Below are 22,672 nucleotides of genomic sequence, written 5' to 3' on the forward strand. Positions count from 1 at the left end.
GGAAATAAGGACAATGAGCTGCAGATAGAACAAGGCACATGCAAAGGTCCAGTGGTAGATAAAGTTTTGTAGGTTTCAGAAACAGGAATGGAAGGGGAAGTAGTGGGTACAGCAGAGCCGGGCTGAGGTGATGCCCATATTGTGACTATCTGTCGTCTGTCACTGGTGACTGGTATGTGGCCAGTCTCACGAAGGCAGTTAGAAGAAGAAGCACAGCCAGCCATCTGCCAACAAACACCCAGTCTGCAGCAGCCAGGGCAGGGATGTGCGGCCACACTCCTCTTTGGCAGTTCAGTCTGTCTGCCTGTCTTCACGGTGCTTGTTTGTGTCTGTCCTTGTGTCCAAGTACCTGGAGCTCACTGGGGAGAAGATGACTTTCCTCCAGTCTTGGGAAGGTGGCTCCTGCATCTGTGACACTTTCATGCACACATTACCATGGAAACCAGAGTGTGTGCATACGAGTGTCTGAGAGCAGGTCGGAACAGCCATACCTTCGGAGACACTGTGAGGTCTCTCACCTCCTGTATCCTCTTTGTGCATAATTCTACATGGAAGAGACCATAGTTGTCACCAAAGTCTGGATGCTGACCTGTCCCCAGGGTGTCCTGCATGGCTGGGAGCCATGGCTGGAAGGACAGATGGCCAGTGGGCCACTGCTCTGACCCTGCCTCCTCCTGCAGGGTCACTACAGATAGGGAGATGCTGTTCTTTCTAGGTTGTGCAGGGTCTGCAGCCAGCTTGTGTGAAGCAGTTGGGGGGGGGGCAGTGCCAAGGGTTGCTAGGTTTCTAGGGATCATAAAGGCTCCTGGGGTGTATTCCTGGGCCGGAGGCACCTTGTCTTCACTTTCAGACAAGTTCGCAGTTCTGAGTTGCCACCTGGAACCCCACAGCTCTTCATGTGCCCTGAGACCTGCGGTCTGTAGGGGGAGGGAACTTGCTACCTCCATTCCCTACACTTCTGCTTGTACTCTGTCTCCCCTCCCTCCTCACCTCTTTCCCCCTCCTCCCAGAATGTATCCTGGATGTTAGGTTCTTATAATCAAGCTTCCCTATATAGATTTTAAGAAAAGTGGACTCCGGCAGCTGTCTCTACTAAGCCTGCGTGTCTGCAGGCCGCACCAGGCTCCTGTGCCCTCTTACCTCCTCCACCATACCCAGTGGCTTATGGCCTGGAGACTGCTCTCCCTAGAGGAAGTGTCTTCGCTTCGCTGTTTGTTTGAGGAAGTAACTTCTCTTGCAAACTGCTTTGATTTGTTGAGTGATTGGAAGGGAAATCGAGCTGCCCCATAAGAGAGTTTGTGCTCTCTGGTTCCTGCCCTTTATCTCTGGGCTCCAGTCCCTTTCCAAGTGATGAATGAGTTCAACGTTCATTCGACAATCACTCTCTGGGTACTTGCTATAGGTCGGACACCGGCCTAGCTCTGGAGATGGGCAGGGGATAAAAAACACTCAGTCACCGTTCTCAGGGCTCTAACATGCTCAACACTGGCAATATGGTTGTGGTCTGGGGCTCCGAGGAGGGTGGCCAGTGCTGTCTGGTGGTCGGGAAAGGCTTTTGGCAGAAGGGAAGTTTGAGCCAGTATTATAAGTTGGGCAGAAGCTGTCCAGGAAGGTAGAAGACATGAGCCTCTGTCAGAAGGGCAAAGGGTCCCGACTCCAGATGCCTTCAGCTAAGGAAAGAACTCATTGGTTCCATGGCTCGGAACCCAGCACTGCCCCCAACTCAGGCCCAAGAGATCAGCCTGCCCCCTTCTGGCCATCTGCCATGGGTGCACCTTGTGTTTGCTTTGATAGCCAAGGCCTGCAGGGCTGACCCCTGCTGTGGAAGGCAACAGAGTGACTCCAGAGCCACCCAGAGCTCCAGACCTGTCCCCTCATCCTAGCCAAGGTCTTGGGGATCTGCATGTCCAGAAGCTGGGCAGGGTGACTGGCAAGGGAGCCAGGAGTAGGGTCAGCCACATGGCCTGTTGAGTGTTGGCTTCCTTGGAAGAAAATCAGGTGCTGTTAGCCAGAATGTTGGAAGGAGGCAGAGCCTGGAATGGGATGTGCAAATGCTCTTTAGGGATTTCAAGTCATCAAGATGCCACCGAATGTAGAGGGAGTCCTCTGGGTGAGGCCAGAGTGACCGCTCAAACACTAGACCCCAAGGGCACATTTTCCTGCAGTATTTCTCTCTACCTTCCTGGGCATCCATATTGTCTGAGGAGCTGGGACACCCAGGCCACAGAGACCTGCAGAGAGCTGCCACCTATGAATAAGCCTCTAGAACACGGTACTGGGCTGCTATGGGGACACAGCCTCCCCTCTGCTCCAGTCCCAGTCGGCATTTTTCAGGGGTGTTGAGAAGCAGCTGGCTGTCCTGCCCCAGCTGTGTTCACCCCACGGGGGGGGGGGGGTGTCTGCAAGGAGGGAAGGAGCAGGTGGCAGGAAGAGGGAGCAGGGTGCTGCTGTGCAGGGAAAAGAGCTGGCTTCTGGCGACAGCTGTGGGAGGCCAGGTGACATCCTGCCCCCACCCCTCCCACCCTGCTGGCTGGGATGAAGCCTTACTCAGTAAATGTGACTTCATTAATAGCTTGATTAATCACACCTCGTATTTTCGTGGCGCTTTTAAAAATAAAACATTTGAAAGCATGTTCACACCCACCCTGGGCCTCTGAGCTACACTGGAAAGTTGCATGTTCCCTACCACAGTGAGGAAAGTCAGAAGGCTCTGCCTCACACAGAGACATGTCCAGTGCACCTGAGTGGAGCTGGCTATCCTGCAGTAAGGGATGCTGTGTGTACCTGTAGCTGCCTGCGGGCTTCTCGGGCCTCTTTCTCTGGGCTTCCCATAGATTAAGAAGGAAGGGCTACCATGCATAGCTTTTAATTTCTAGTATAAATCGGGGTCATTTAGTCATTCAACATTCTATTGCCATCCAAGCCAGATCTGAGCGCCTGTCCACAGGAACCTGTATCCCAGAAGGAGGCTCATGGGATAGGACAGATGCCCAGGTGGGTGACTATCCTAATTTATTTCTGCTGTGATAAAAGTATGAAGGCAATAAGCATCTTAAGGGAGAGAGAGTTCCAGGTTATAGTCCATCACCATGGGGGAATCAAGGCAGCAGGAGCTCAAACCGCTGGTCACATCACATCTAGTCAAGAGCAGAAAGAAAATGCACGGATGCATGCTTTACACTCAGCTAACTTTCTCTGCTCTCATCCAGTCCAGGGTGGCCTGCCAAGGGAATGGTGCTGCCCACAGTGGGCTGCTGCATCTTCCCAGATTAGTAAGTGAGACAATCCCCCAGAGCCATGCCCGCAGACAACCTGGTCTAGATGATCCCTCCAGGAGACTCACTCCCCAGACGATTTCGAAGTGTGGCAAGTTGACAGTTAAATTGATCACAGTGACAGGGTGTGGACCCAAGCCCTCAGAGGAGCAGGCTCCTTTGCTGGTGCTTCCCAGGTGGACAGAAGGGGGCAGGCACTCACTGTCAACCCGCCCACGCCTACCCTTCCTAAGGCCCTCCCACAAGGTGATGTCCCTGAAATCTTCCCAAAGCCTGAGAAGTGAAATCCCAAGTTCCTCGTGGGTCCTAACTCTGAGGTGCCCCCCTCCCAAAACACACACACACACACACACACACACACACACACACACACACACACACACCTCCAGTCCCTCTGCTCTGGCCATGCTGGTTGCAGACAAGCCCAGCTACTTCTTGTGACCTTACTATTTCCTTTTTAAACCTAAGCACTCTTTAGCCTGGGTTTGGCATTTAGAGCATTGCCCAAAAGTCCCCTCCTGAGCCTGCTTCCCTCTGGATCCCTGTTACCCTACCTTCTCTGAAGTATCACCCTGCCCCACCCCTCTGTCCCTGCTCTCCCACATTCCTGTCAGCCAGGCCAGTGCCCAAACTGGGTTTTGCTTTCCCAGACCTCTAGGAGAGGGCTATTTACCTGCTCCTGCAGGGTCCCTGGCCAGGAATGGCCTCTGGTGTGCAGCAGCTATTCAATGTGAGTATGTCAAATTAAAGTGTACATTTTAGGTCACAGAAAAGGTATCAGAGCCCACTTACCTAGGGCTCTCTTGTCTCTTTCTGCCACCTGCCCTGGGGCTTCATCTGGATTTCCCCCTGCTTGCAGCTACCACCCTCTGGCCTCCAGTCTGCCTCTCTAGGTACACACACTTGCACATGCATGTAGACACATGTGCTCACCCCTTATCCCCAAGCAGACAGGGGGCAAGAGACTGCTAGGATGCTGCTCCTGTCTTCCTGGGGGCAGCCTGTGCATGGGCACCAGCTTCCGACAAAGTGAGCAGCCAAGCTCTCCTGAAAGAGGCAGAAGTTACTTCTCACATCTGGCCCCAGCCATCTGCAGACCCAGTCTGCAGTCCCCCGAGCCATCTGCATGCCCAGTCTACAGTCCCCAGTGACCACAAGCCCAACAAAGCCTCATAGTGGAGTTCCAAGAAGGCTGCCTCATCCTGTGTAGACAGGGAAAGTCCAGGTGGAGGCACTGGGAGAAACCTCTGGGAAAACTAGGGATAAGTGGGCTTCCAGATGTGGCAGTGCGCCCTGTGCTTGCCCTTGCCTATTCTCATACAGCTCCAGGAGCCACCGACAGTCACAATATGCCCAGACAGTTTCCTCCTGTGTCTGGCCCTCAGCAATCTTGGGGAGTTGACAGCAGCAGGCATTCATCCATCCCCAGTCCCCACTCTGAGCACCTATACTAAGCAGCTTTGAGACAGTCAGCAGGGACCAGTACTGGGGGGCTGGCTGGTTGTGGGGACAGCAGCCTTGACCACTCAGCTATGGAAAGAGGCTGCTATGGTAGTGAGGGGTGGGCCCCGGGTGGAGAGGGTAGGATGTGTGGTTTTCAGGGTGATTTGAGATGGACATGGGAGGAGGGAAGTCGGTGCCTAAGATTAGGCCTTTCTGCAGCCTCGTGGGATTGGTGGCAGATGCCAGAGTGGAATGAGTGCTCAGGAATGCCAGCTAAGGACCTTGGTCCCATCCTGAACACTTCAAGCCACGCAGACAGTGGAAATGGAAGCAACAGGCCCAGCTGAGGCAGTAGAGAGGGAGAGGTTTGGGCCAAATGAAGGAATCTGCTGCTTCGTGCCAGGGTCCGAGGTCATTTGGGACTGAGGTTGCAACCTTGATGACAGAGTTCATATAGAAAGCATGTCTACCATAGTAGCCCAAACCATGGTGGGAAAGGGGAATAAAGGCTTACCATGCTACATACAGTGTTGTTCAGGTAAGAGAATTCTCTGGAACATGTGGGCAGGGATAGCATGCAGATGCCCACCACAGGGGCTATGGAGAGAGAAGCCAGCTCTGACCACCCAGTCAGCACCCTCTGTCCATAGAGGATATAGCTTAAATTTACCACTCACCCATAAGTGTCCTTGATAGAGGGCAGGGTTGCAGCCTAGAGGGTCCCCCTGGGGCCTCCTGATAAATACCCTCACCCCAGAAGTGGGAGGGAGGCCACAGCAGAGTGGCGTGACGGAGGCCCTGGAGAAGTGAGCTATGTCCCTTATTGGTCACAGTACATTTATTTTTCATTAGCAGTTAAATGCAGACATGAGGGATTGTACTGGGTTCAGCGGGCGGCTGACGTGAGTAGGACTTGCTGCGCTGATCGATAGAGAGGCAGGAGGCTGGGGCACCCACTCTCTGCCTCACATCCCGCAGGGGGATCCGTGCCCATCCAGCTCTGAGCAGAGAGACAGGCACCAGCTGTGATGCTGAGCCTCTGCCAGTGAAGGGGGAGGTGGAGGCAGATCCAGACCTGCCCCTTACAGGGCCCTGCCTTGGGGCTAGCTTGTCCATTCTTGTGTGCTGTCCTGGGGACTACTGAGATGCTGTGGCTTGCCGTGTTCAGGTCTGGAGAAGCAGCCATGCCCACCAGCATGCATCCTGCACCTACACTATAGAACTGCTTCCTGAGCCACACCCCCTCCAGTTCTCCTCTCCACTCTCCAGACCTAGGAGGGCTGTGTGAGCCCTAAGATGTATCAGGGAGCCTGACTAGCACTTGCTTAGCAAGCTCCATACCCTAGGTTCAGTCCCCAACACTCTCTCTCTCATATACTTTCTTATACAATCTCATACACACACAAACACACTATCTCTGTCTCTCTCTCTCTCTCATACACACACACATACAAACACTTTCTCTAATACTTTCTCACACCCACAGACTCTCTCTCAGACACACTTTTCCTCTCTCTCTCTCTCTCTCTCTCTCACACACACACACTCACACACACACACACACACACACACACACACACACACACACACACACACACACAGTCACAGAATGACTCTCCAGAGCATTTCCTGACTGCAGGGTCAGAGCCGGGGCTCTGTGATAAGGGACCTCCTATCTGGCAATGGAAGATGGAGGTTTTCCTCTATCAGTCCAAATCTTCCACATCCCCAAGCCTAACACGGACTCAACAGAGGGTGGTCTGGGAAGGGCATCTCCATTTCCACTGCCTGCCTGTGCACTTGGCCTTCACTGCAGTCTTGCTGGAACATGCAGGGAGTATCTACAGAAACAGTTACCGGAAGGAAGGACAGGGTGGCAGCAGAGGGGGCTGGGAGGTAGGGGAGAGGAAGGGGGAGCAGAGGAACCTGGTGGGAGGCCTCTGCCTTCCTGAGGAGTTGGTCCAGGGCAGCCAATCTCACGAGGAATCCGCATGAGTCACTGGAGTGGCCCCATCTCACAGATTTTGGGAAGCCGGCGACTTCACCCAAATTCACCAGTACCAGAGAGTAGCCACACTTCTGGGGAGTTTCTCTACTTTTTATGCGTAGAGGCCCCTGTCAGTTTTGTGTTGGTGGAAAAGCACTAGCAGCAAACCAGCTGGGGCCTGTTTGGTGAGCTGCATTCCCCACACCTTTGGGTGTTCTGCAGACAGAGAGATTTTAACTCCACAAAGGGCCTGAGAGCCAATTACCCGTGTAATTAGTGACAGATGACGTGGCGGGGGGGGGGTTAGTTGTAGGTTTGGATTCAAATGAGAAGAAAACCCATTTTCAGGTCTCCTTGAATAGGCGGAAAGAGGTGCAGGTCCTGGAACTTCCATGAGGACTCTGCTGGCATTCACTCTGCCATGTTACCCATCAGCCCTGTCTCCCAGGCCTTCCCCACCTCATCCCCAGCCCATCATAGTGTGGTTCTGCCCAGCACCCCTCAAAATTACATCCTCCCCTGTCTTTCTCCATTCACATTGAATTTTAATACCTTAAATGTCAAGGCCCTTCACCTTCACCCAGATCAGTGGTTCTCAACCTGTGGGTTGCAATCCCTTTCACACCGGTCAACTAATACCGACCATCTTATGTTACAATTCCTAATAGCAACAGAGTTACAATTACGAAGAAGCAAAGAAAATCAGTTTATGATTTTCTTATGGCGGGGGAGTCACCACAACATAAAGAGCTGGATTAAGGGGGTTGCAGTGTTAGGAAGGTTGAGAACCACTGATCTACTGGGACAAGCACCTATCGAGTCAAATCCCCAAACTTCCCCTGGAAGAATACCGAGTTTCTGTTGACCTCATGACTCTGAGGCCTCCTGAGAGCTGACACCTGCCTTGGCCTCACTGTGCCTCTCTGCCTTCAGAATGTCATGGGCCCTTTCCGATGCTAACTTGCAGATGAGGACACAGCTCAGAAAGAATACCCAGTGGCTTGTTTGTCCAGCTGAGAGGCAGCCGAACTATACTTGCAATTCACTTGGCTCCATCCAAAGCTGGACTTTTCCTCTGCGGGGCCCTGTGTGTGTGTGTGTGTGTGTGTGTGTGTGTGTGTGTGTGTGTGTGTGTGTGAAAGAGGGGAATGGGAGAGAACCAGCATTCTGCCAGTTCGGGTGCTCTGGACGGGCGGATGCGGGAGGACTGCCGTACACTTTCCACACAGTCCCGGGTGGGCATCTGGCTGTGTTAAGCCACTGACCCCACACGGCGGGTGGTGGACCAGGGGCAGCCCCAGGTACCAAGTTCTCAGCCTCCGGCATCCCACACTGAATACTTCGGAGGAGCTGAGAACAGAATAAGGGCCCTGGGGCAGCACTCAGCCCCAGGGATGAAAGGAAGAGAGGGCAGGGGGAGGGGCGCCACTGGATGGTTCCCATGCAGGCAAGAGTCCTTGTTCATGTCCGTGGCTGGAGCACAGGATGGCCTTCTAGTGGGAGGTTAGACATGGCTTGTTAGGAGAAAGCCTATCCCATTGTTCAAGCATAGCAGGCCTTCATGATCAGAGACAGTCTATGGTTATAGAGCTTTATTGTAGAAAGGGAGAGAGAAAGGAGAGAAGGTAGAAAGAGAGAGGGAGAGGCAAGCCATGGCCATGTGGAGAGGGGGGAAGAGAGAGAGAGAGAGAGAGAGAGAGAGAGAGAGAGAAGGAGGGCTAGAGAGTAAGAAAGGTAAAAACTTAGAGGGGGGGCAAGCAGCCCCTCTTATAGTGGGCTGGGCTATCTTGCTGTTACCAGGTAACTATGGGGAGGAGCATACCTGGCTATAGTCAGGTAACTGTGGGGGTGGAGTCTAGCCAGAATGCCAGAAGCTTGGGACATTGTCTATGTGACTGATAGTCACACACATCTCCTGTGGTGGCTGTGGGGGTGGTAACTTCAACAGGAGCCAGGGGTCCAGGAGACATGATGGACCGCCTTCAGTCCCATGTAGGTGGAAATTACCACCCACCGGGTCCCACGGGGGGGGGGGGGGGGGGAGCAGGGAGGGGCTGGCTCAAGACCTAAGCTTGACTGGAGACCAGGCTGTCTGTGCGTAGCCCATTGCCCCACTTCCTCCACCAGGCACAGGGAAGATCTGGCTCACATCTCCCCTTTTTTCTCTTGCAGGTGCCCAGCAGAGTGCCACAGTGGCCAACCCAGTGCCTGGTGCCAACCCGGACCTGCTGCCCCACTTCCTGGTAGAGCCGGAGGACGTGTACATTGTCAAGAACAAGCCCGTGCTGCTGGTGTGCAAGGCTGTGCCCGCCACCCAGATCTTCTTCAAGTGCAACGGGGAATGGGTTCGCCAGGTCGATCACGTCATTGAACGCAGCACTGACGGCAGCAGCGGTGAGTCCCCCGTAGGGGTCTCTGGGTGGAGGCACCTGAGGGTCTGTGAGTCCCGGCAAGCAGCAAGACCAGGGTGCAACAACCCGCTGGTCGACTGCCTTCGGTATCACCAGGCAAGGCAGACTCCCCACACCCACACCTGGCACCCTATGAATATACATAGGCCTTCTCTAGAAGAGCCCCCAACATCAGCTTGAGAAGTAGGAGGGATACCCCCCACACACACTCATCCATTGAAGTGCCCCAGGGTCTCAGCAAAAGGTGGCAATGTGGGATACATCTGGGTCTGAACAGGGCTGCACAATATTAGGGCAGCCTGGCTGGAGGCGCCCTGCAGAGAAACATGGTGGAAGGGAGTGGGTTCTACACAAGAACTTGTTCTCTGACTGTTTTCTGCTTTCTGTTCAAGCATGCTTGCATTACACATCACATCCCCTCTGCTGGGAACATAGTTCCCCAAGAAGGGCAGGCGATGGAGTGACTTCCCTAGTGAAGGGAGAGCAGAGTTGAGGCTTCCTCGGGGCTCATAGACATTCTGGTCATGGCTCAGAAAAGAAGGTGCATGAGGGATACCACTGACCTATGGGACTTAAGACCACAGGGTGATGTGACCGGAGCTATGGGTGACACGGGGGCCAGTGTGGAGGCTGACAAGAGAAGCAGACCCAAGGAGACTCTGCTGTAAGGGCCAGAAGGGTTCTAAGGGCACAGACTAAACCAAGAAGTACCCTCCTGTTCCCTCACCAAATCTCCCCATTACCAGCCCTGGTCTCAGGCAACAGGTGTCTGAGGGGCATTGGTAGAGAGCCCTGAATAGGCTTCCAGTACTTCCCAAAAGAAGGCGCACAAAGGCAGCTACTAACACACTAAGTCCTCTTTCCAACAAGACCTCAGCTAACCTGAGACACAGCACATACCCAAGGAGACTGCCCACTGGGGCATGTAGGCCACCAGCATGAGGCGTGAGCCTCAATGCCATCCGGCCGGGCAGACAGGTGGCACCAGAACCATGCAGATGCTAAAGAGAGGATCCAGAGAGGTGACCCAAAGTGTGGCTGGTGCCCCAGGGAAACAGGAATGGGTGGTGGCTGCCCAGGAAGGAGCTCCAGAGGAGAGGTAGCATCCAGCTTTAGAAGTCCACAGAAGGAGTGTTCGCTCTGTCCAAAGGGGTGGGGTGAAAGGCAGAACACCACCCTCGAGGATGGCTTGGGGTCGGGTGGGAAAGTGAGCCTGGCGTGCAAGCAGATGTCAGGAAAGCTGTAGTCAGGCTTGTGCCATGGGTGGATCCTGCAGGGCAGATGGTGGGGCTGTGGCCTGGGAGAACAGTTGGAAGCACTCGCTATTGTGAATGCTGAAGAGCCCCAGATTCAGATGGCGCCTTAGTCCTCACAGGCAGGCTGTTTCACAGAGACAACTAAGGCCTTGTCTCTTTATGGAGACAACCAGAGGACTCCAAGCAGGTCTTCTGGCCCACAGAGCGGACACCCATCCCCTGCCACCAGAGTTCACAAAGGCTGGATTCCTCCCCACCACTTGCCCCCAGCCCACCAGCAGAAGCCCCAGAGCCGGCTCCCCTGACCTGATTCCTAGGTTAGCGACTCCTGTCTGTGCCCCACACTCCACCCTGTTCAGCCGAACTCATACCTGCTGCCTGTCACTTCCTTCCTGCCAACCCTGAGCCTTCACCGCACATCCTCAGCGCCAGGCCAGCTAGGTGCTAAAGCTTCGGCCCCCACGGCTCTCAAACTGCTGATCCAGCTCTTATTCCCATGGGCAGGATGGAGCTAGGGAGCACAGCTCAAGAAAGTCCTCAAAAGTATGGGTGCCTCCCAAGACTAGAGACTGTCGATGGCCTAATGACCGTTAGTGCAGCTCCAGAGCCTGCATTGTCTGGGCGTGAGAACTCCAGGCAACATGGCCCGCCCTGGCCCCGGCTCAGTGTTTTTGCCTGTGAACTTGGAGTAAGGGGTCTTTACAGGTTGGTGGAGAAACCCTGTAACTGCATAGGCAGAGCACCATTTCCTGTCACGGTGAGCCTTGGCAAGTCCTCAGAGAAGGGCTGAGCAGAAGGGAGCTGCAGCCGAAGCCATCCTGTGGCTTTGAGGACCTGTCCAAGCCTCCTGATCTGAAACATTCTGCTGTCATGAGGCCTAAGTGCCCGGCCCTTTCTGACCAAGGTGCAGCCTTGCACCTTAGCGAAACACACATACTGATAGTCCCCATTCTACACTCCCCGTGGCTCCTGTGATTGTCCCTTCAGATAAGCAGAGATGCAGAATCATGGAGACATGTCCCATATAGCTACCAAGTCCCTCTTTTACCTTGAACTTCCAGTCTTGGTCCTTCCAGTGGCCAGCGCATCAGAATTCACTGGGTTTTTCTCGATGCTGGAGGCCAGAGTGCTGTGAGGCCAGAAGGCTTTCCTCACCTACACAAGAGCATCTTGCAGGTGCATAGACCCGGAAGCAGCCTGGTCAGGCAGGCGTGGCAGGGGTTAGAGTTCATTGCAGACCTGAGCCCGATTATTCGTGTGGTAAGGGCTAGGGTGGCAAAGGGGACTCTCACAAGAGACAAATGCCAATCATTTGCCTTCGCTTCCCATCCAGAAGGCCAAGGGAAGCCTGGAATCTATAAATGCGAGCACCGGCCTCTGGGATGGGCTATAATTTATTACGTTATACCGCGTGCTTATTGGAATCAGAGAGGAGAGCTCCATTCTGACCTCAGAGCACCCAGCCAATCCTCCATCTCCCAGAAACACTCAGCATGTCTCCACTGGGTTCCCATTTGTCTACCTCTTCATTCACACACATATTCTGCCCCTAGTCCAGCCACCCCGGCGTTCCTCCTTGCTCTCCAAGGCTGGCGACTGCTCGTATTTCCTTGTCGGGAGCTGAGACTGTACGACCCACTCAGAACCAGGCTCCTTAATGACCAGCTGGAGGGCAGGGCAGGGTCTCCCACCTCTGCCCTCAGAGCGTGAGTTATCTCAAGGGTTTCCTCTGCCGAGGTGCTGCCTGAAGCTAGGTCCTCATGGATAAACTTGGCCCCTGTGGAAGGGGGATTGAAGAAGGACTAAACAAAGGAAGACAGTACTTCCGTTTAGTACTGCTGCTCCCAGGCTGAGCCGCCCTGGAATTGTGGGTGACTGCTGCTTGAGGGCCATAAATAGGCATAAATGTGCACCCAGAGGACTTAGCTCCCCAGGTCAGAATGTTCTAGAGGTTTTCCATCCCTGACCCTGAGACAGGAAGAAGGGAGAGGAGACCCTGCTCCTCTCAGACCCATGGCTCAATCTCAGAGGCTCCATCACGTTTATGCATGCTTGGCAGATAGCTGGTGCCCAGGGCTTTTCTCCTGCACCCAGGCCCTGGAAAGGGCAGCTTGGCTCTTAGCCCCACCCAACCTCACACACCAGAGAGAAGGAAGACTGGGAGGGGATCCAGAGCAGAGGTGAATAGCCTAGTGGTCATCACCGCCAGAGGCACCCCTAGCCTAACACAACCTGAGAGAACTAGCCAGGGGCCAGCCAGTGCTAGGCTGGAGAGACTCCACAGGCGGGTCTGGGAAGGGGTCAGGGAGCCATGTTAGAGAAATGAAGAAGGAAAAGAGTTTCCCAGCCCGGCAGGCTCAGCTGGGCTCACTGCTCCTGCAATGCAACCCTAATTGAATTTCTCTGTTAACAATGGAAACACATTGGCGGCTGGCCTCTCTCTCTCTTTCTGATAAGCCAGTGACCCAAGGGAAATTGGGGTCAGGAGGAGGAGAAATTGGAAACAAACAGTCTTTTCTCACTCCTGGGACAGTAGTTTTGGCTGCAGACCAGAGGTGGCAGGGGGCTTTGGGACAGAAGGGCATTCCCCCATTCTGGGTTGTCAGGGAGACCAACCCCTCCCTCCAAGAGCCTCAGTGTCTGGTTCTGGATGTTGCAGAAAGTAGAGATCTGAGTGGGATGAGAGAGGGGTCTCTCCTGGCATACCCAGACCCTCTGACCACCAGAGCCCTTCCCCCCAACCCCTGCCTGCTGACCTTACCTCTTGTACTGTCACCCCCAACCAGGGGGTGAGCACACTTAGGCCATCCAGGTGAGCCCAATGTCCTCATACTGGATTCAGAGCACCCTGGTGCTTGGGGCAAACCGCGTGCTCCTCTGCACCTGCTTCCTTATCCAGTGGAGCACCCCCATGGAGCACGGGGTAGGAAGGGAAGGAACGGCATGGGTGAGATACCACCCTGGCATGTGGGAAACCCTGAGTCCCAGGAGTCTATTCCCATCCTGCCTAGCAGCTGTAATGCTAATAGCTGTTACATTATCACCTGTCAGATCTCCCTGCTGGCCCTCCAGGGAGGCGAGCAGACTTCCCTACCCTTCCTCTCCTAGCTACAATGAGCGAGTGCTCAGCCTGTCTGTTTCCTCTTGCTCTCTCAGCCTGATACCCAAAGCTCCACTTGAGAATAACCACTTTAGAGACCTTCCTACTGGTGACTTCCTTGAGACAGGCCTCAGGTGACAGAGTAGAATGAATGGAACTTTCTAGAAGCCATACTGCTTACATCCAAGAGATAAACCAGCAGCATCCCTGGAGTTCCCTCCAGGCCTCGGGAGGCTCACAGGGTCTATAAGCTGCTGTAGGTGGTGCGGGGGCATCAACCATTTGGGACAGGGAGACTCAGTGTGGCCTCTGAACCCAGCAGGATTGCCAACCATGGAGGTCCGGATCAACGTATCAAGGCAGCAGGTCGAGAAAGTGTTTGGGCTGGAGGAGTACTGGTGCCAGTGTGTGGCATGGAGCTCCTCAGGAACCACCAAAAGCCAGAAGGCCTACATCCGGATTGCCTGTGAGTACTGGACCAGGCCTGTGGCATCCGGGCATGGTCACTAGAGGGTATCCCCTGGAGAGAGGGCGGCAGGCTTCCTGGAGGGTAGAGGCAGTGCCTAGGAACATAAATCACCCCACACTCCTCAATGCACATGGTGCCTCCTTCGGCCATGACGTGTGTCATGACGTCTGCAGGGCCAAGAGTCAGCTGATCCAGACCCCGGTTTTCCTCCTCCAGATTTGCGCAAGAACTTTGAGCAGGAGCCGCTGGCCAAGGAAGTGTCACTGGAGCAAGGCATTGTGCTACCTTGTCGCCCCCCGGAAGGAATCCCCCCAGCTGAGGTGAGTGGAGGGTGCGGGCTTCCCAGACCTCTATCCTACCTAAAGCTCAGACTCCTGGCTGCCACCTCCCCAGTGGTCGCTCTATACCCTGTTCAGGCCAGCACGGGCCAGCCGTGTAGTGTCACGGCTTCTCCCCCTAGGTGGAGTGGCTCCGAAATGAGGACCTCGTGGACCCCTCCCTCGACCCCAATGTGTACATCACACGGGAGCACAGCCTAGTCGTGCGGCAGGCCCGCCTGGCCGACACTGCCAACTACACCTGCGTGGCCAAGAACATCGTGGCCCGTCGCCGAAGCGCCTCTGCGGCCGTCATTGTTTATGGTGGGTCCTGGGCTCCCCAGTCACAGGAAGAGGTACTGAGGTGCCAACAGGGACTTGGTGTGTGGCTCAGAGGACGGAAAGGCATGGAGCAAGAACCAGGCTAACCAGACAGTGGCTTGACTAGGAAAGAGAGCAGAAGTGTATCTGGGCAAAGGGATGGGACATGTGGGTCACTTGTGAGTGGGGAGCATGGTGCAAGAGACGAAGAGACAAGAGGAGGCTCAGAGGGACGTAACACATCAACCTTGGGCGTCTCAGTCCCCGAAATGGGAGAGAGCGCCTCAGAATGAGACGCCTTCCTCCCCCAAGAGCAGAAGGAGGTCGGATAGGAGCTGCCCTGCGAGAAGCTGGGTTCTAGCTGGAGGTGCCCTGTGACCTGTAGTTTAGTCTGGCCACCCTGACACTTGCCAAGAGTAGAGTATCTGAAGGCTCTGCCAGCCCCTGGGGCCCAGCAGCCTAGGCTTGGTCCTCCTCAGGGTTTCTCCAGGCACAGGAGCAGCCCACTCACCCCGAGCTTATAAGAACTTTGCCCTCCTGCCCCATCCCTTGGCCCAGCATGTCTGAGGAAGCCCCCGCTCCCTGACCCCAGTCCTTCTCTGTCCGGCCAGTGAACGGTGGGTGGTCGACGTGGACCGAGTGGTCCGTCTGCAGTGCCAGCTGTGGGCGTGGCTGGCAGAAACGGAGCCGGAGCTGCACCAACCCGGCACCTCTCAACGGGGGCGCCTTCTGTGAGGGGCAGAATGTCCAGAAAACAGCCTGCGCCACTCTGTGCCCAGGTACCGGCAGCCACCGACTCCTGCATCGTTCCTCACCACGCCATCTCCGTGGCCTGGCTCCATCGCACCCACCAGCCTGCCCGCCCCCTCCCCCATGGCTCCATCCCACCCGCCTGCCACACACAGGGCCAGGCTCAGTCTGAGGTGGGGATCAGGGTGCAGTGTGGTCAGAGTCAAGGGCTCGGTTTAGGGTCTAAGGTGCAGTTTTAGGACAGGATCTAGGCTCCGCCTGGGGCTGCACAATCCACCTGTGCCTGGACCAGAAGGGCCATCATGTGACTAGGAGCCCTTACCGCCTCAGGACAGGGACAGCCTCCCTGGGTTGAGAGAGCCGAGCAGGCCCCAGCATCATTGCGTCTCCTTGTCATTAGCATGTGTCATCAAGGCTAGCTGGACACTCAAGGTCCGACCGATCAGAGGGCCTGACCCTGGCATTGTACCCAAGCCCAGGCCCTGCCTGGTCCAGATGACTAGCGGGGCCACCCAGGCCAGCCACCCAGGCCAACCTCCTAAGCTGACTGTCCCATTCCCTCTCTGCCTGTCTCTCTTGTTCAGTGGATGGGAGCTGGAGCCCATGGAGTAAGTGGTCAGCCTGCGGGCTTGACTGCACCCACTGGCGGAGCCGGGAGTGCTCCGACCCAGCGCCCCGCAACGGAGGTGAGGAGTGCCGGGGTGCTGACCTGGACACCCGCAACTGTACCAGTGACCTCTGCCTGCACAGTGAGTCTTCTCTGCCCCAGGGCTCACCTCCGTCTGACAGCCCTATGGGCTGTGGTCAGGGCAGCCACTCTCCTGCCTGTGTCTCTCCAAAGCTTGGGAGCCCAGGGGTCCCTTTCATCTCTAGCACACTCTTCCCTGTTACACAGACACACCACCTTCCCCCTGAGACACATGCAGATGTGAATCTTGACCCCTGTACATCCAACTGCTCCCCCGCGGCTTTGAAATTATCCCGTTCCCCAAGCTCACACATAAGTCCTGTGGGGGTGCTGGGCTTGTGAGGCCTGTTAATTACAAGGCCATAACTAACAATTAAAGATCTCTGTTGGATTGTTTTTTTCCTTTAGACTACACCCTCCCCTGTTCTTTCAATTAAAAACCTAATTATCTGTGTCAATTCCTTTCTGATGGACATTTCTTCCATTATGCAAAACTCTTAAAAATCGATAGTGCTTCCTCCAAGCAGTTGGTCCCCCACCCACCCCAGTTTCAGGGCTGGTGGTATACACAAGGGCTCACACTGTCCTGGAAACACCTGAGAAACTGACCACCCATGTATCTGCCTATTTTCTATTTCTATAATGAACTAGCAAAAGAAATTTATTAGTTTTAGAGGCTCAAATTCCAAATAGCGTGATGCTGGCTCTGGTAAATGTGCCTTCTACCCCAAGCCACATTTCTTGGTGGCAGATAGCACCATGTCAGTACTGTAGACAAGAGAGAGATCACGTGTCAGGAAGAGAAAAAGACAGACACAGAGACAGGTAGACACGGAAAGATGGACAGCCCCATGGTCTAAGAGCAGCACTCATAATGATGTAATGCCTCCCCACTGGGGCCCACCTCCTAAAAGGCCCCACTGCTGCTCATATTGCCACAATGGGGACCACACCTGTCAATATGAATCCTTAGGCAGGCATGTGCAAACTATAGCACCATACTTAGGGTCTCTCAGGAGTTCACCTTGCCCCAGACACCCTGACCCCCAGCCTAGGAGCCAAGGATATACCACCACTCACCCCGGTGAAGTAGCTCTTCCCCTGCTCCACTCTGCCTGTGAGGGTGTGACTTGCTCAATCCCAAGCAAGGTTGTGGTGGGTATAGAACTAGGATGTACCCACCAATACCACGCTCCCTGCCACGTGCCCACTGCCCAGGGGGTGCTGAGATCCTATTCTCCTGGGGATAAACCATGGGCCTCTCCTCTGAAGCCTCTACATCCCTGCCATTCTCAAGACCACACTTTCTCTTGCAGCCTCTTCCGGCCCCGAGGACGTGGCTCTCTACATCGGCCTCGTCGCCGTGGCCGTGTGCCTCATCTTGCTGCTGCTGGTCCTCGTCCTCATCTACTGCCGCAAGAAGGAAGGACTGGACTCAGACGTGGCTGACTCATCCATCCTTACCTCAGGCTTCCAGCCTGTCAGCATCAAGCCCAGCAAAGCAGGTGAGGTGCCACCTACCCCTGCTCTCCTGCCTGAGCACCCCCAAGGCAAGGGCTGTTGATGGGGGAGTCGCTACCTGAATCCATCTTTATCCTGTAGACAATCCCCATCTGCTCACCATCCAACCGGACCTCAGCACCACCACGACCACCTACCAGGGCAGCCTGTGTCCCCGGCAGGATGGACCCAGCCCCAAGTTCCAGCTCTCTAATGGTCACCTGCTCAGCCCACTGGGCAGTGGCCGCCATACGCTGCACCACAGCTCCCCCACCTCTGAGGCTGAGGACTTCGTCTCCCGCCTCTCCACCCAAAACTACTTTCGTTCTCTGCCCCGCGGTACCAGCAACATGGCCTATGGGACCTTCAACTTCCTCGGGGGCCGGCTGATGATCCCTAACACAGGTAGGCCCCTAGAACTCCCCAGAGAACATGAGAGGTAAGACTAGTCTTGTCATCTTTTCGTCCCAGAGTGCACCAGCCTCGTGCAGAGTGGCCCAGTCTGGCCAGTATAGGAAAGGATGCAGTTGGCGCTATAGCAAAGCTGTGGAAAGGGTCTCCTTGTTGCTTGTGGACACGAAAGGATTGTATGTTCATTTATCACACAGTCAGCCTTACATGTTGATAGGTGCTGCATCGGGCCCTAACACCAGACCCCAGAGGCTCACAAAACAAGACAGCAGAGCACCCCTTAGAACCTGCCCCCTCCCAGCGTCCTCCATCTCATCCACCACTCCACAGAAGTGCCTCAGACAGGGTCCCTGAGACCTCTTGTTAGAAGATCCACAGACCCTCCAAAGGCCATCTTTGGAGAAATCTCTGCAACCTCTGACAAGGCTGACCACCCCACTCTGACATTCTCTGTTCCCTCTCCTTAGGTGACCCCACATACTCCTGTTCTTGCCCATCCCTGGCTGTTCCGGTATAGGCGTTCCTCAGGGATACCCCTCCCCAACCCACCCCCACTTCCGCCCGTGCCATTTCTGAGTGATCTCACCTACTCCTCCATCCCAGCCCCCAGTTCTTGCAGAGCATTGGAACTCTGCATTCAGCTGCCTCTTGGACAGCTCCATCTGCCTGTCTCACAGCACCTCGGAGTCTTTGTGCCGAAAACAGAACCGTCTCCCACCCTTTCTCTCAGCTACCTCCTCCCTGGCTTTCCCCGGCTCACGGTTGGCACAGTGTCATTGCTTAAGCTAGAAACTGGCCTGGGGTCACCTTGGGCTCCTGCTCTTTCTATTCCCACCCCCTCGCTATAAGTCAGCTGTATCACATGATGTTGCATGCTCCCCCTTCCCAATAGCTCCTGTCTCCTCCTGCTCCTCATCCTGCCCTGGTGCGTCACCACACCCAGGCTAGCACCTCCCTTACCTCAACCGCGGCATCTACACATTTACTGAATGAATCTAGAGTTGATTATGCCCCCTCCCCACTCAATCCCTTCTAAGGTTCCCAGTTGCTCTCTACAGAGCCCCAGTGACAAGGCTAATGCAACCCACCCACTGCTGGCTAGCCGCTGTGTGCTTTTCCCTCCTATATGCAGTTCTGTATGTGACAGCCCCTACAGACCTTTGGCACCTGAACACATGACACTGTCCCTGGCTCATAAGTAATGGTCTTTCTACCTTTCCTCCTGGCTCATCTGTTGTTGCTGCCTGTGCCTCATACACCCCTCAGGACAGGGCATGAGAAATTCTCATAGCTCAGTGAAGTGAGCTGGTCCCTGTTAGCTGTAACAAAAAGGCAGACAGATGGTGGGTATTCCGTGGCCCCTGCAGTGTGCCCACCCCTGTGTCCCTCTCTGTTGTCTAGTTGCCTCTCTCCTTGCTGGACTGAGAAAGCTAGCGCCCTTTTTCCTCTTAGCTTTCTGAGTGGCCAGCATGAGTATTCAATCTTGAATACTACTCTCCAGCAGGCATTCACACCAGGAGGTGTGTGACTGCCCCCGACTCCAGGCAGCATCAGGTTCTACGGTCAGCACAGGTTAGTGAAGGAAGCAAAAGATTCGAGCACATGGGTTCGAGCTGTCTGTGAGACAGCTCGGTGGTAAGACCCATCACTCGGTGGTAAGACACGGACAGGTACACATCGTAGAGCACACTTAAACCACTCGACAGCTTCAGTGTCGGGAGGCTGTGTGACCCTATGGAACCATCACTGTGAGTTTGTAGAATATAAGTGTCCTTACATAGCCCTTGAACAGCCTGAGAGTCCAGCCCAGCAAACAGTGGAGCTATCTGCTGTTTTAGGGGCAAAGTCACAGAATGTCTCCCCTTTTCCTGCCCTCAGAGCAGGACCTCAATGCTGCTCTCCGTGATGTCTCAGCCCTGCCCTTGCTGTCTCCACTACAAAACTCCCCTTCCTCCACACACTGATACCACTCCTGGGGCAGAGGCGCATCAACAGACCAGGAGGACATTGGAGCCGTAGATCTTGGCCCTTGAGGGCTATTATAGACCTGCCCCCCATCCCCGCAAGGATGGAGACAATGACAGGAAGAGACCAGTTCTTAGAGGGGACAGGACTAAGGGGGGAGGAGCTTGAGCAAGACCAAAGGCCCCTGTTCTGGAACCGCTGAACGTAGCAAAGTTGGGCAGAGGGACCGACTGCTGGGATGACAGTCAAGAGCCTTCCATGGCAGGCCTGGAAGATGGGGAAGGTTTTAAGCAGAAAGTACCCTGGTCCCAAAGAACGGAACAGGATGTAGGACGCACTTCCTTGGTGTCTTCTTGCCCTACTTTAGCTTCTAGCTGGGTTGCCTCAGATGTTCTTGGAGTCTCCCTGACTCAGAGTCGTGCCTATGTGGGTGGTGGACAGTATGGCAGTCCTTGAAACACCTCTGTCCCCAGACAAGGGCGTCTGAAGAGGAAACTCGTGGGTCTGGCTAGTTCCTGGGTAGTTATTGGGTATCTGTAGCCACAAGCCGTGACCCCTCTGCTTTTACAGGAATCAGCCTCCTCATACCCCCGGACGCCATCCCCCGAGGAAAGATCTACGAGATCTACCTCACTCTGCACAAGCCAGAAGACGTGAGGTGTGTGCCCTGCCTGCTGTGGTGGTGGGGGGGGGGGGAGGGCACCGTCTGCTGCTCCTATCGCTGGAACCACCCCAATTCCCCGCCCAGCACTGCTGTACCTGTTCTGACCTGGCCCGAGGGAGCACAGGGGATGAGGCGCACTTAAGCTCACCCTGATTTGCAACTTCCGTCCTTACGGTGTCAACCACCCCACTGCAGAGTCTGTCTCCTAACCCCACGGTCTCTAGGACTGGCCACTGACGCCTTTCCCTCTCCACCCATGTTTCCCCACTTGAGGTTGCCCCTAGCTGGCTGTCAGACCCTGCTGAGTCCTATCGTTAGCTGTGGGCCCCCAGGAGTCCTGCTCACCCGGCCAGTCATCCTTGCCATGGACCACTGCGGGGAGCCCAGTCCCGACAGCTGGAGCCTGCGCCTCAAAAAGCAGTCCTGTGAGGGCAGCTGGGAGGTGAGTTGGGAAGACTACCTGAGGCCACCCAACCAAATCACTGGCCCCACACTGGGCATGGCCTCCCATTCCTTTGGCAGCTATGTGGTCTCGAGTCTCCCCAAACTGAGCTGAGGGTGGCCCGGAGGCTCTAAGGACTCCTAAGTTGGTTAGGCACTGACCCACAAGGCCCCGCCCACAGGACGTGCTGCACCTTGGTGAGGAGTCGCCCTCTCATCTCTACTACTGCCAGCTGGAGGCCGGGGCCTGCTATGTCTTCACCGAGCAGCTAGGCCGCTTTGCCCTGGTGGGAGAGGCCCTCAGCGTGGCTGCCACCAAGCGCCTCAGGCTCCTTCTGTTTGCCCCTGTGGCCTGTACGTCCCTCGAGTACAACATCCGAGTGTACTGCCTGCACGACACCCACGATGCTCTCAAGGTACTGCCGCGCACAGCCCCATTGGCGGACCACCCAGCCCTTGGCATCCAACTGCCTTGTCTTGGGGGTGACAGGGAGGGTTTGCTCCTACCGTCGGGCCTTGCTGACCACCCCGGGCACTGCAGGAGGTGGTGCAGCTGGAGAAGCAGCTGGGTGGACAGCTGATCCAGGAGCCCCGTGTCCTGCACTTCAAAGACAGTTACCACAACCTACGTCTGTCCATCCACGACGTGCCCAGCTCCCTGTGGAAGAGCAAGCTCCTTGTCAGCTACCAGGTGAGACCCTGAGCCCACGACCAGAGCGCTCCAGGGGCTGCTGGCGCTGGGCACGCTTGACGCCTCCTCTTTGCCCCTCTCCATAGGAGATCCCTTTTTACCACATCTGGAATGGCACTCAGCAGTATCTGCACTGCACCTTCACCCTGGAGCGCGTCAATGCCAGCACCAGCGACCTGGCCTGCAAGGTGTGGGTGTGGCAGGTGGAGGGAGATGGACAGAGCTTCAACATCAACTTTAACATCACTAAGGTGGGCGACAAGATGGTGTGCTCCTAGTACCGACCATCCCAGGCAGGCTCCACCTCTGCGCGTAGCTGCCCACCAGCCACCGGCCTAACTTGAGCTGCCCCTTCTAGCTTCTTCCAAGTTTCTGGGGACATAGGTGTAGGTGCTATATGAGGAGCGGGAGGAGGTAGAGTTGTCCTGGGGGCTCTGGAGCGCTTCCCCAAAGAGGGACTTTGCACCGGGCCCCAAAGGATAGGCAGGAGCGGGAATCTGACAGACTGCAGGGTTGGGAGAAGGCATTTGGGGCAGCAGGCACTGAGCTGAGAGCATAGCCATGGATGGTCAGCAGAGCAATAGTGTGGGGAGCAGGGAGGTGTTCTCCGTCACCAACTGTGGCCAGGTGACTTCATCTCTGAGATCTAAAGAGTAAAGCCCTGGTGTACCAGGGAGAGGATGCCCTGCTGCCCCCATTGTCTGGGGTTATCTGGAAACTCCCCTGGCCGAGGCGGCAGGGGTCAGAGTTCTAACTGGTACCTGTTGCAAACATCCCATGATACAGGACACGAGGTTTGCTGAAATGCTGGCTCTGGAGAGTGAAGGGGGGGTCCCAGCCCTGGTGGGCCCCAGTGCCTTCAAGATCCCCTTCCTCATTCGGCAAAAGATCATTACCAGCCTGGACCCACCCTGCAGCCGGGGCGCCGACTGGCGAACTCTAGCCCAGAAACTTCACCTGGACAGGTGGGTGGAGCTAGACAG

The 22,672-nt window shown here is 55.5% G+C and overlaps 1 protein-coding gene across 5 annotated transcripts in view; it reads left to right on the plus strand.

Moving 5' to 3' along the window:
• Window positions 1-22,672, plus strand: part of Unc5a (unc-5 netrin receptor A) — a 60,868-nt gene that overhangs the window by 36,852 nt on the left and 1,344 nt on the right. The window contains exons 2-15 of one of the 5 annotated variants that reach the window (XR_001780744.2): window positions 8,878-9,099; window positions 13,792-13,938; window positions 14,158-14,261; window positions 14,402-14,582; window positions 15,191-15,358; window positions 15,914-16,078; window positions 17,334-17,522; window positions 17,620-17,922; window positions 20,464-20,551; window positions 20,842-20,999; window positions 21,181-21,414; window positions 21,540-21,689; window positions 21,776-21,940; window positions 22,476-22,654. Coding sequence is in view for 4 of the 5 variants with exons in the window: in XM_006517037.2 (XP_006517100.2) it covers window positions 8,878-9,099; window positions 13,792-13,938; window positions 14,158-14,261; window positions 14,402-14,582; window positions 15,191-15,358; window positions 15,914-16,078; window positions 17,334-17,522; window positions 17,620-17,922; window positions 20,464-20,551; window positions 20,831-20,999; window positions 21,181-21,414; window positions 21,540-21,689; window positions 21,776-21,940; window positions 22,476-22,654 (2,464 nt within the window). In the remaining variant the exon portion in view is untranslated. Of the gene's footprint in view, window positions 1-8,877; window positions 9,100-13,791; window positions 13,939-14,157; window positions 14,262-14,401; window positions 14,583-15,190; window positions 15,359-15,913; window positions 16,079-17,333; window positions 17,523-17,619; window positions 17,923-20,463; window positions 20,552-20,830; window positions 21,000-21,180; window positions 21,415-21,539; window positions 21,690-21,775; window positions 21,941-22,475; window positions 22,655-22,672 lie in introns of all 5 variants that reach the window. The other 4 variants (XM_006517037.2, NM_153131.4, XM_006517038.2 and 1 more) reach the window with 4 other exon arrangements.

This window comes from Mus musculus, chromosome 13 (assembly GCF_000001635.26).
Source record: "Mus musculus strain C57BL/6J chromosome 13, GRCm38.p6 C57BL/6J".
NCBI classification, from domain to species: domain Eukaryota; kingdom Metazoa; phylum Chordata; class Mammalia; order Rodentia; family Muridae; genus Mus; species Mus musculus.